The 13,428-nt window shown below is 38.9% G+C and overlaps 1 protein-coding gene across 3 annotated transcripts in view; it reads left to right on the forward strand.

Annotated features, from left to right (window-relative positions):
* The window catches only part of LOC117509008 (xin actin-binding repeat-containing protein 1-like), a 32,437-nt gene that overhangs the window by 15,325 nt on the left and 3,684 nt on the right, over positions 1-13,428 (forward strand). The window contains exons 2-5 of one of the 3 annotated variants that reach the window (XM_034168837.1): positions 3,479-3,624; positions 6,154-6,201; positions 6,592-9,604; positions 9,710-11,405. In XM_034168837.1, the coding sequence (XP_034024728.1) occupies positions 6,592-9,604; positions 9,710-10,809 (4,113 nt within the window). In that variant the 5' untranslated portion in view covers positions 3,479-3,624; positions 6,154-6,201 and the 3' untranslated portion in view covers positions 10,810-11,405. The other 2 variants (XR_004560223.1, XM_034168831.1) reach the window with 2 other exon arrangements.

Below are 13,428 nucleotides of genomic sequence, written 5' to 3' on the forward strand. Positions count from 1 at the left end.
GATGCCCAAAGGCATTATGGGAAATTGAGCCTCCTCATCACTGGTTGGTTGGTTGTAAAAAACAAAACAAAACAAAAAACCATGCAAGTTACTGTAACGTGTGTGTGTGTGTGTTGGTTTTTACAAATAATTCTCTATTTGTAAATATGTATTTTTTTATTTGTAAAAAAAAAAGGCATTTGCAAAACTGAAAATTCTGTTTAAGTGTGATACAGGAGCACACCGAATGGAGAGCGTATGACAGTCTATGCATTTTCCAAGTCATAGGATGTTAAATGTTTTCCTTTGACAGGATTTTAATACGAATGCAGCAACACACAAGCTTGCTCATGGTACAGGGAGGCCCAAACATGAAATGCCAAATTTTGAGTCCACCGTGAAACAATCTTGATGTGTTCAAATCTTGGACACTTCCTGGATTGACAATACAGGAGATCTTGCAGGAATTCAGTGGAAAGTTGACACTGAAAATGTAAATGCCAAATGTTGAGTCGGCACTGACACCGGAAATGTCAAATGTTGAATACTTCCTGGAGTGCAGCACAGGGGATTAACCTGTGTTTCAGTATGTTGTTTTTGCTGTGGTATGTTTAATCTCTGTAAGGTTTTGTCGAACTTTGTTTGTCTCAATTAAAAAAAAAAAAAAGACAGAAGAGCTTTTGCGGAATGGAGATCTTGCGGGAATTCAGTAAACAGTCAACACTGAAACCTGGAACGCTAAAGTGAAAGGCAGGGTGCACCTTGACAACTCATGTTGTCAGTTAGTGACTATTTAGCATGTAAATTACATGAAGACTTTTAGCCATGATAATGCATCACTGAACCATTTACTGAAAAAAGTCTGAAGGACCTAATGAGATAGTGTAACAAATATTTGCTAGCCCTCACACGGAAGCACCATAAGGATCTGACAAAATTGGTTAAGTCTAGATTGGCAACAAAATTGGTTAATTCTACAATGGCTCACACGCTGACACCAAAATAAATATAATGAATACGTAGTTAAACTCCCAAATTGAATTAGATTGGCCTAGGCCTAATTTAATGGGTCACCAAAATAGTTAACAATTTTAGGATTTAATAATTATTATTTAATTAGGATAATTAATCCACTACCTATTTGCAGCATAGGTACTTTAATTTAAACATTCAACCAAAGGTTTCCTTCTGAACACAAAGTGAACCACCCCAGAAATATTTGCAGTTTATTTACAGTTATACAAGAAATGAACAGTTTACTGGCATTTTTGTGGACAGTGATTAAATAAGTTCATTTATGGACACAATTCTTACTAACTCATGAGACGTTGAAAGAGAGAATCTGATTAGAATTTAGTGATGAAATTTGAAGCCAATTCATTTTAAGAAAATTATTAAACAAAAAACTTGACGCACCTTAAAGCGTCGGGTTAAAATTCTCAAAAATTGAGACAAGAATAAAACAACAAGTGAATGCCACATGGTAGCTTCAGCTAGGTTAGCTTAGAATGGGGCCTTATTGACCCCAAAATAAATAAGTGTTTTAGAAAGGAAGAGAGCGAGTCGAGAGGAGCAAAGAGAGGCAAGAGAGAGGGAGCAGCACTCTGTTCTAACTTTTTAAGGGGGACTGACGTCACCAAACTCCACCCATTTAGGGTGTGTAACTTCACAGAAAACTTCTGCTCAGAGGGCAGACCAAAAATGATTCAGTTATTTAAACACATTAACTATTTTGATATACTATTGTTCTACGACACTCGAATGGATACACATTATTAATAGTCACTCAAACACTCCATTTTGTTAAAAAAGAATATTTCACCATCAACACTGATAATGCAGAAAGATCACACTTAAACACACATCAGTTGCAAGGAACACATATCAGTTAAATAGAATACATGCAAAGCATTGCTTGATTAATCAATACAGACAACATTAGAAGTTTATATATATATATATATATATATATATATATATATATATATATATATATATGAATAAAAACATACTGATGCAATTCTTTGATTTTAAAAGAATGTCTTTCTTCACTTAGACCTAAAGATAATAGCTGTTATCAAGACACAAAGTTTTATGGTCACTCTTATCGTGGAAGGGATATCGTCATGCAGTCTTCAGAGGGTCTGGCCTTGGTGTGAGGCCATAAAAGTGGGTTCTTTGGGCCTGGGAAATTTCAAACTCTGATGTGAAGCCATTATAATGTCATGTAATTCATAGTAACTGAAAATTCAACCGTTAACCAGGCAAGGGTTCCCTTTGAAGAACTTTGAGTTACAGTTCTGTTTTGCTGTGAGCACAGTGTTGGCCCATGGGGGATGTCTTCAAGCTTATCTTCAGATCACCAAATGACTTAGGAATTTCCCAAATGAGAGTGAAGACACCATCTCTGCAGTTCAAAACTCAGGTTTTTGTTGAGACAGCATTAATGTACTTATTTAATTAGGGCGAATCGAGGCCATGCACTACAATGGTGAGGACTTTCCAGGCATGTGAGAGGTAAATAAAGAAAAATGTGTAAAATAGCAGGAAGTTAAGAGGGCTATAATTGGTGGGGTTTGGGGGGCGAAGGATAGATAGGGTTTTTAGCTATGCTAATGCTCCCCAGAACCATTTATTGAAAAAAGTGTGAAGGCCCTAAATGACATGTTGAGATGGTGATTAGCCTCACTCATTCATGTTAGCCACAGATGCATATTGCAAATTAAAATGTATATTAAGTGTATTTGTCATGAGTGTGTGATGGGTTCAGACCTCTACACAGAGATAACACCAGCAAGTTCAAAAACAGTCTTTAATGACTCACTCAGATGGAGGTTATAGGTCAGTACATGGGAGAGCAGTCCTAAACTGGCGACAGTGTCTGTGAGGGAATTAGGAGGTAAGAGGTCAGGGAGGCAGAGAACTGTCCAAAAACACAAGAAACTGCCACAAGTAAAGTGTCCAATATGGCAGGCAACAACTAAACAAGCAGTAGGAAGCAAGATGCAGCAACCACAAATCATACACAAGAAAACACTAGAAATTATGGTAAGAAAGAGGGTAGACGCACTCAAAATTCAGACACTGCACAGGAGGAACAGAGGGGTATAAATACACACTGAGGGTAATCACACAGATGAGGCACAGGTGAGGGTAAACACCAATTGACCACAGCCAGCTATAGACACAGGAAGAAAACTAACATTTAAATCAACACAAAAGACATACAAGAATAAACCCAGTACACAGACATGAAAAACCCACAGGGACCCCAAACAATATAAACACTAGGAACAATCACAAGGGGAGCCAGAGGACAAGTACAGACACAGACGGGGATCATGACAGCATTACTGTAATCCATGTACTTTATTTTGTATGATCTGTGCATTGATTGTTTATTCTGTTAATGCAAAATTCAGCACACAATTGGTCATAACCCTTAAAAGGTTACAAACCAAATGTTACAACTTAGAATTTTTCTTTGATGTGTCTGCAGATGATAAAAAAAGGCCGGCTGCAGATTTCAGAGATAGCTCCTACATCCAGGACAAGGAGAACCTGTGCGTCTCTGTCAAAGCCATCTCTGCTCTTTACCTGTCAAAGGTGGCACATCAGGAGAAAGAAAGCAGCCTTTTCAAACTGGTAAATATCTCCCCTGTGTATGAAAACATGGCCTATATCAAAATCATTACATGTCAAGTGCATAAATATTTGGACAGTGACAATTTTTGAGTGTTTTTTTTCCTCTGTCCACCACCACAGTGCAGTTGAAATGAAACTGTCAATTTAGTTGTGGTGTAGACTATCAGCTTTAATGCAAGCAGGCCAACAAAACTATCACATTAACTATTCAGCAATGCTTATTTGCAAACCCAACATTTTCAGAGGCCATACGTAATTGGGCAAACAATATATGATGATTTTTGTTACAATATAAATAATCAGTTTTACAACCCCAATTCCAATGAAGTTGGGATGTTGTGTAAATTGTAAATAAAAACAGAATACAGTGATTTACAAATCATCTTCCACCTATATTCAATTGAATACACCACAAAGACAAGATATTTAATGTTCAAACTGATAAAATTTGTTGTTTTTGTGCAAATATTTGCTCATATTGAAATTGTTGCCAATTGTTGTCAACATTCAATTGCAAGGAATTTAGGGATTCCATCATCTACAGTCCATAATATAATCAGAAGATTCAGAGAATCTGGAGAACTTTCTACATGAGAGGCAGGCCGAAAACCAACATTAAATGCCCGTGACCTTCGATCCCTGAGGCGGCACTGCATTAAAAACCAACATCACTGTGTAAAGGATCTTACCGCGTGGGTTCAGAAACACTCCAGAAAACCACTGTCAGTTAACACAGTTCGTTGGTACATCTACAAGTGCAAGTTAAAACTCTACCATGCAAACTGAAAGCCATACATCAACAACACTCAGAAACACTGCCACCTTCTCTGGGCCCGAGCTCATTTGAAATGGACAGCTGCAAAGTGGGAAAGTGTGCTGTGGTCTGATGAGTCCACATTTCAAATTGTTTTTGTAAATCATGTTCAAAAGAGGAAAAAAAACATCCAGATTGTTACCAGCGCAAAGTTCAAAAGCCAGCGTCTGTGATGGTATGGGGGTGTGTTAGTGCCCATGGCATGGGAAACTTACACATCTGTGATGGCACCATCAATGCTGAAAGGTACATCCAGGTTTTGGAGCAACACATGCTGCCATCCAAGCAACGTCTTTTTCAGGGACGTCCCTGCTTATTTCAGCAAGACAATGCCAAGCCACATTCTGCACGTCTTACAACAGTGTGGCTTTGTAATAAAAGAGTGCAGGTACTAGACTGGTCTGCCTGCAGTCCAGACCTGTCGCCCATTGAAATTTTGTGGTGCATTATGAAGCACAAAATACGACAACAGAGACCCCGGACTGTTGAACAACTGAAGTCGTACATCAAGCAAGAATGGGAAAGAATTCCACCTACAAAGCTTCAACAATTAGTGTCCTCAGTTCCCAAACGCTTATTGAGTGTTGTTAGAAGGAAAGGTGATGTAACACAGTGGTAAACATACCACTGTCCCAGCTTTTTTAAAACGTGTTGCAGGCATCCATTTCAAAATGAGCAAATATTTGCACAAAAACAAAGTTTATCAGTTTGAACATTACATATCTTGTCTTTGTGGTGTATTCAATTGAATATAGGTTGAAGAGGACTTACAAATCATTGTATTCTGTTTTTATTTACATTTTACACAAGTCCCAACTTCATTGAAATTGGGGTTGTACAGAAGGTTTTATTTAGACAAGTCAGGAGATGGTTACATAAACATTCGTGAGTCAGTTGACGTGATTTGGACTTAATTTACATTTAATCATTAACAATTCCAAACAATATGGTCCTGTAAAGTAAATCTGCTTGTAGTAAGCAGTTCTGAAGAAGACTAGTGAGGGAAGCCACCAAGATATGCACAAAGCAACTTTTGTTTGTGGCTGACCAGTTGTACTACAGCTACATGGCAACAATTTTCTTATCCAGATGTGAAATTTATTTTTAGTTTAGTTTGCTAGAAAAACTCATGGGAAACTAGAGCTTAGATCTGATATGTTTTCTTGTGTGAAAATACTTCTCTGTTCCACTCCAACCATTAAATGGTCACTGGTGGTGCAACTGACAAGTTGTAGTACGCACAGTTTATTTGTATTGGCAATCATTTTTAATTCTTAGTTTATCCAATTATGATGTATAAAAATGGCTCTGTTACCAAAGTGGTTAATGTGATATTGTTATTAAATCTCTTGATTTAAGGGTGAAAGTCTACACTATCATGCCTTTTGCCTGGACACAGTATAACACTTAATTATATCACAAAGTGATTATTGATTATCTAAAACCTGCCAGCAGGCCACTTCAATTCAGTTTAATTCATTTCAGTTTTCATTTCAGCACCAAATTAAAACATAAGTCACCCCAAGCTGCTATACATAAGTAAGATCTAAATCTTACCCACCCAACGAGGAAGCACACTGGTCAGGAAAAACTCTCTGATTATATGAAGAAACCTCAAGCAGACCAGACTCAGTGTGGTGGCCATCTGCTGTGGCCATACTAACAAAGCAGTACTTCCTTAAAGTTAGCAATAACTTAAATGTTGTTTCCCCCAGGGACAAGCTCAATCATCTCACCCTGGAAAAAAATTAAAGCGAACTAAGGTAATGTAGAAGTTCATGTCATTTTGTTTTTTGACTTTGTGAGAAAATCTTGCATGTGCTTGAGTTGCACATTAATGATAGTGTCATTACATACTACATATCATTGCTTGAGTAACAGGTATGCATACATTTTTTTCTTTCATTTTTGTGAGAAAATGGATTTCATTGTTTTTGTTAGCTTGTTTCTTTCATTGACCACTTTTGTTACGTTATGTATGTTTTCACATGGTGTTGTGGAATTACACTAACCCACTGACACCTTGAACCTGGACCGAGTAACACCTGGCTGCCCTTCTTGTAAGCACATTGTAAAATCTGAGCCATAATTTAATGGGATACCTCACTAACAAAGGAGTTAGTGATCAAACCATGTCGCTTTGTTCCTCTAAGATGGCAGAAGACCTCCAACAACCGGAAAACGACCTCCTTCTGCTTCCTTCCATGAGACATCAAGGATCAGATGATGGAGCACACACTAAGCAGTCCACACCAACACAACTCTCCAAAGAAAAGTTATACCAACAGCGGCAGAGAAGTGAGCTGAAGAGGTTGCTTAAACATACACATCCAGAGTTGAAGATGCTGGATGATGTTGTGGATGAGGAGCTTACTGAGGTTTTGAGCTTAGAGAGTGGAGTTACACCTGTGGATAGCACATACGAGGGAGAGGTCCTCTTAAGGCGCTTAATATTTGAGAAGTGTTCTCTGAGTGACAAAGTTTCTTCTTACACACCTATGGTGCATTTAGCGGGGGGAGCAGTGGGACCAAGTGACAACAGCAAATCAACTGTGTTTGAGGAGCCTTATGAAGAAAATGTTAACAGAATGTTGGATCTTAATCCAGATCATAAAACAGAAGGTGTGGATGAAGTGCATGGAACTGATGTCAAATCTAGTCGGCGAATATTTGAGAGACAGCCTGTGACTACATCTAGTCCAAGTCCAAATACCATGTTACAAGAAGATTTTATTCCCGCAGATAAGACAGGTCCAGTTCAAAAACAAAAACAGGAGGTTGAAATCAGTGCCAAAGATAATCTGGGTTTCCCTACAAATGGCCAAAGTGTTGACCATGAATACTCTGAAGATCAGGAATGTATAAAAGTCACTTCTACTGGTCAAACAGTCTTTGGGGGTGCATCTGCGAATGTTCCTGATCCAGAAAGTACTGGGGAATTCATCAAAACAAGCACAGCTCTTTTTCAAAACAACCCTTTTATTTCAGCAAACATAGAGCAAGAAAATTCCTGCGCATATCGACTAAAATGTCAGGACAGTGTGGCTGTCAAGGACTGTCTGACAGCTAATGTCAAGAACAGAGCCCACCTGTTTGACTCAATGCCATTTGACAAAATTAGGCAGCAAAACAAGGAAGAAATTCAAACAATGGTAGAGAACATTAAGGAAACACTGAATTCCCTCTACTGCTCCAATGTCATACATTCAGGTGGAACAATCATTGAGGTGAATGAGACAATGATAGCAAGAAAAGCTAAATTCATCCTATCTGAGAATGGGCCAAAGGTAAAACATGACGAACTGGCTGAAGGTGGTGCACAAAACTTTATACACCATGAGCTCCCACGGGCAAACCTAAAGCCTCAGGTCACATACCTAAAGGAGAATAGTACAGGAAATATGGAAGCTACAGTGGTGAAGGTGCCAGTCCATCACCATCACATCACTGCCAACCATGGTGCAGAGTTCAAAACTGCCAATGTGGTGCAACTCATTGAGAATATTCTCAATCAAGATAATTCTTTGAGAAAAGGAGTGATTATTCAGGAGGATGTCAATAAGAGGGTGGAAGTGATTGTTTACTCCATCTACAATTATGTAGATGAAGCAGATGTGAAAAGTTACTCTCCTCCGCAAGACCATGCAGCAGAGATCAATGTCCCCGAGTTGGAAAGAGGTGAAGAGACTAAAGGTGATACTACAGGAATAAGTAATGGGCATGTTAGATCAACCATAAGTTGCCTTCTAGAAACATCACAAGAACAAAGCTGCTCAGGATCAGTTAGTCCTGAAGTCATGCTAAAGGGAAATGTAAAACTATTCAAGGCCTGCATTGAAAGGGGAGATTTACAGTGTATGAAATCTCTTTGGGCTGAGCCACCAATGCAAGAACAAGAACTTTCTCCAATTCAACATGCAAAGATCCACTCAGCAGAGCTTTGTCATGAGCATGGAGTGGATAAGGCACAGGGGGATTTAGAATTCCATTTAGAGTGCCCACCGGTGGATGTAAAGAGATTGAAAAACATCTTTTCTGCAAGTCAAAGCCAACCAAAGCATACAGCTTTTGAGGACCATGTTAAATCTCCTGTAAATTCTCATCCATTCACTGATCACAGTGCACCACTTGCAAAATATGAGTCCTCACATGAGCAAGAAAATAATATTTTCAGGAGCTGTGGTAACAAAGCACATGAAGAAGCACTGTGGTTTTCACATCCGGAGACACTTGATGAAAACAGGATCCACCAAGATGGATTATTAGAGGCTGGAGATAATGATGATGATGAAAGGCGTAACTGCCAAAGTACAATCCAAAGCTACTCTCGCAATCCAACAGAAACCAAAGCCTACCAAAATTCAGTGCAAGAAAAAATGAAATTGTCAAGTGTTCAATCATCCAGGGAATCTGTTTCAGTTGTAGTGTGTGAACCTGTACAGAAAGACAAGGTATGCGATGAGTTAATACAGGATGAGCACTCATTAGTACCCAAGATCACTTCAGGAAATAAATCAGAAAGTCAACACCTCTGTACAGAGAGAAGCTGCCCATATGGTCAAAAAGCGGTTGATGGGTTTTTTGGTGAAAAGGACAAAAGTGGTACACAGATTGCCCAGAAACCAGATTCAGACACTGCTGGATTGTCCAGTTCAGTAGCATTAGTTTCACAGCAGAAAGACATGGAACTTATACACGGTAAACGCCAAGCAGCCTTGGATGCTCTTGAGAGATGCAGTGTTAATGTCAGCAGAGGAGACTTCACAGCAGCTATGATATACAGAAACTCTTCCCAGTCTCTCAAACAAACATCACAAAATGTGGCTGGAGATGCAACCCCAAAGCTCACAAGAGAAGCATTTAACCCTGTTGCTAAACAAAAACCATCAACACCATTAAAGCAAGAAGTAGCCACACAGGAAGCAACTGTAGCAAATACAGAGCACCCAAACAATCGTCAAACCCAAGCTAAACCAACTATCTCCAAGACAAGCAGAAGACCTCTTGGTCCAAAACCAACAATCCCCCCTAAACCTCAGCATTTAACGGTGAAACATAAGGATGACCAATCAAACATAGAAAACCCAAAGAAAATCCAAACCAGTACAATGACACATGAAATAAAGCAAGAAGATAAACCTCCTGAAACATCAATAGGTTATCAAGGTGAGCTAAAGCAACATTTGTCCAAAACAAACCGTGGTGCAGAAACAGAACCAGATCATGGAAGAAACAAGCTACCTGGTAATGAGATTCCATTATCTCCACAAGTTCAAATAAACCCTCAGATCCAAGGTTCATTTGCTATCATTGGAAGGCAAATAAAAGATATTGCTACAGCAGAAGTGAGGTGCCTCGAAGGGAAAAACGAGAATGAAACAAGTGATACTCTGCTAGATTGCCATGAAGCCTGTCAGAAATTTCAAGGTGAAAGGGCATGTTCAGTCAGAAATGTCCCACTGAAGCCAAAACGATTAAAAATGAACATTCAAACCACAGAACATGCATCTGCAGATTATAATTCACGTATTAGCACACATCCAGAACAAACTCCAATAACAGTCCCATTATGTGATCATTCAAACATCTCTGGAGAAAATGCTCAAAGCAACAGTAAAGAAAGGGAAGGTGGAATGAGGGAAAAGAAAGGGGAGAATGAGACAGAGGATGAACATCAACTGCAGCTGTCAGTTCACATGGAAGAGTTCATACAAGGCAACAGACCGGCTGCCGTGGAAATTTTTGACAACCTACAGAAGCAAGAGGAACTGCAGAGCATTCTCACTCGAGGTAAAGAAACCGAACAAGATGCAACCCGAGCTGATATAAGGTCACTGAGAGCAGTCTTTGAGAACGCCCCCGCCTGTGTTGTCAACAATAAGAAAGAAACGCAGGTAAAGTTGGAAAAGAGAGATGATATTTCACCATCATGGAAAGACTACGCTGAAAACAAAGTCTCCATGGCGCATGTCTTTGGAGATCTTGAAAAAGCCACTATGGAAATTATGAATCTCAAAGAGCAGACTGTAGCCAGACTTGTGGACATAGAAGAAGCCATTAAAAATGCTCTGTATACTGTCTCAACTTTAAGATCAGACTCAGACATTGCTGGTTTATCATATTTGGTCGAGTCATTAAGAACAACGCAAGGATCCTCATCCTTGGGTAGCCAAAGTAGAATTGGCTCAAGCACGACAAAAACAGTTCAGGCACAGGAAAGTCAGAGCTTACAGGAATCTGTTCCAAGAGGTAAGAGCGCAAGTGCTGAAAGAATCTCCATAAACCCACCAGTGAGTCCTCCATCTTCACCTTCCTTCATCTCTATCCAGTCTGCTGCTAGAAAGCCTGATCAAACAGACCAAACAGGATAATCCATTGCCATGGCCCACCAGACACAACAGCACAGTCCATAGATGGAGGAAAAAACATAGACCTTAAAATGCACCAGCGCTTCACAGAATCAACATGACTCCAGAGAAGTACATCATAAACAATCCTCCATCAGGCCACTTAACCACAAATGAGAGCTCAGTCAACTCAAATTGCAGAGAACTCTGGTGGGAACAGCATTGTGGGAACCAAAACTACCACCGCCAAAACTTCTAAAATTGTCACGACTCAGTCAGAAACCTTGGCATCTCCAAACATAGACATACATCTCTGTGTCAGGTCAAGACACACACGAAGGTTCAACTGAACATTGAACAGAATCCATAAAACAGGCATAGCAAGGAGACGCTTACAGTTAGTCACGATAGCTGAGTGCTATCATTGTTTTTCATGTGTCTTATGACAGATGCCAAATTCAGCTTCTGTGGAATTAAATGTATTGATGAATATAGTTTATTTGTTGTTTTTTTATGGTTTTACAATTCTCTCAAATAATGTTGGACTTCATTTGAATCTAAATACAGAATGGTTTGGTTTTCCTTCATGCTTTCGTGTTTAAGATGTGTCTCACTTTTCCCATCAGTTTCTACCAAAGCACCAGGAGATGTGTTCAAGCTGTCTGAAGCCAGTTTATCCGATGGAAAAAATTACTGCAGACAAATACATTTTTCACAAAACTTGCTTCTGCTGTAAACAGTGCAAGAAAAAACTGAGGTGAGATAATTCCTTGTTTAACATAAAAAACACTTTTCTGGTTATTTTATATGATAATTGTCTGTATTAAAATGTTCAATTTTTAAAAAATCTAAAAAGTTAAGATTAATTTGGTTTAAAATTAATTTATTTCATAATATTATGCCCTGGTATTTACAGTCATAGTCTTTTCAAAAGATATTTAAAAAGCCAAACATCATCAGTCAGGTCCAGAAATATCTGCATAATGACACACTTTAGTGGTCATGGTTGTCTTGGTGGCTTCCCTCATTCATTTCCTCCTTGCACTCTCTTAGTTTTTCAGAACTGCCAACTCTAGACAGATTTGACATGCAGTACCACACTCTTTATACAAGGTCTATTAGAAAAGAAACGGACCGTTTTATTTTTTTAAAAAACTATATGGATTTGATTCATATGTTTTTACATCAGCCATGCTTGAACCTTCGTGCGCATGCGTGAGTTTTTCCACGCCTGTCGGTGACGTCATTCGCCTGTGAGCACGCCTTGTGGGAGGAGTGGTCCAGCCCTCTTGTCGGATTTTCATTGTCTGAGAAGTTGCTGAGAGACTGGCGCTGTGCTTCATCAAAATTTTTTCGAAAACGGTGAGGCACATCCGAGTGGACACCATTCGAGAAATTAAGCTGGTTTTCGGTGAAAATTTTAACGGCTGATGAGAGATTTTGGATTGTTTCTATCGCTGTAAGGACTTCCCACGGAGCGGGACATCGCGCAGCGCTCCGAGGCGACGTCCTCATCCTGTTTCAAGCTGAAAACCTCCAAATTTAACCCTCTGTTGACCCAGGACGTCGTGAGAGAACAGAGAACTTTCAGAAGAGGTTGGAATTAGCAGTTTATCCGGACATTCCACTGTTAAAGGAGATTTTTTTAATGAAAGACGTGTGGACGGATTGGCGCGGCGCAGCCGTTAAAATTTTCACTGAAAACCAGCTTAATTTGTCCAATGGTGTCCACTCGGATGTGCCTCACAGTTTTCGAAAAAATTTTGATGAAGCACAGTGCCAGTCTCTCAGCAACTTCTCAGACAAAGGAATTCCAACAAGGGAGGTGGACCACTCCTTCCACAAGGCGTGCTCACAGGCGAATGACATCACCGACAGGTGTGAAAAAACTCTTGCATGCCCACGAGGGTTCAAGCTTGGCTGATGTAATCACATGTGATTCAAATCCATATGGTTTTTTAAAAAAATAATAAGGTCGGATACTTTTCTAATAGACCTCGTATTTCTTAATGATTGATGTAAATAAAGACCAAGACCAATTCGGTCACTTGGAAATGTTCATGTATCAATCCCTTTAAGAAATCTCACTGTAAAAGTGATGATTTGTGTTAACATTTTTGTTTGTTCATCCAGTTATGCATATCCTCTGAAAATGGAGGCATAATATATATATATATATACATATATATCTCATGGATATGGCTGTAATTTCTAAATGGTTAATGTGATAATTTTTGTTTAAAGTACTTATTTCATGCAATAAAAATGCTAATTAATTATTTAAAAATCATACAATGTGATTTTCTGAATTATTTATTTATTTTTAGATTCTGACTCTCACAGTTGAAGTGTACCTATGATAAAAATTGCAGACCTCTCCATTCTTTTATATATATATATATATATATATATATATATATATATATATATATATATATATATATATACAGTGGTCCCTCGTTTATCACAGGAGTTACGTTCTAAAAATAGCCCGCGACAGGTGAATTCCGCAAAGTAGCCAGTGTTATTTTTTTTACAATTATTATAGATGTTTTAAGGCTGTAAAACCCCTCACTACACACATTTTCTCACTTTTCTCTCCTGTGTAAACACTCTCAAAGTTCAAACCTTAGTAGAAAAATA

The sequence above is a fragment of the Thalassophryne amazonica genome, chromosome 1 (assembly GCF_902500255.1).
Source record: "Thalassophryne amazonica chromosome 1, fThaAma1.1, whole genome shotgun sequence".
Taxonomy (NCBI): Eukaryota; Metazoa; Chordata; class Actinopteri; order Batrachoidiformes; family Batrachoididae; genus Thalassophryne; species Thalassophryne amazonica.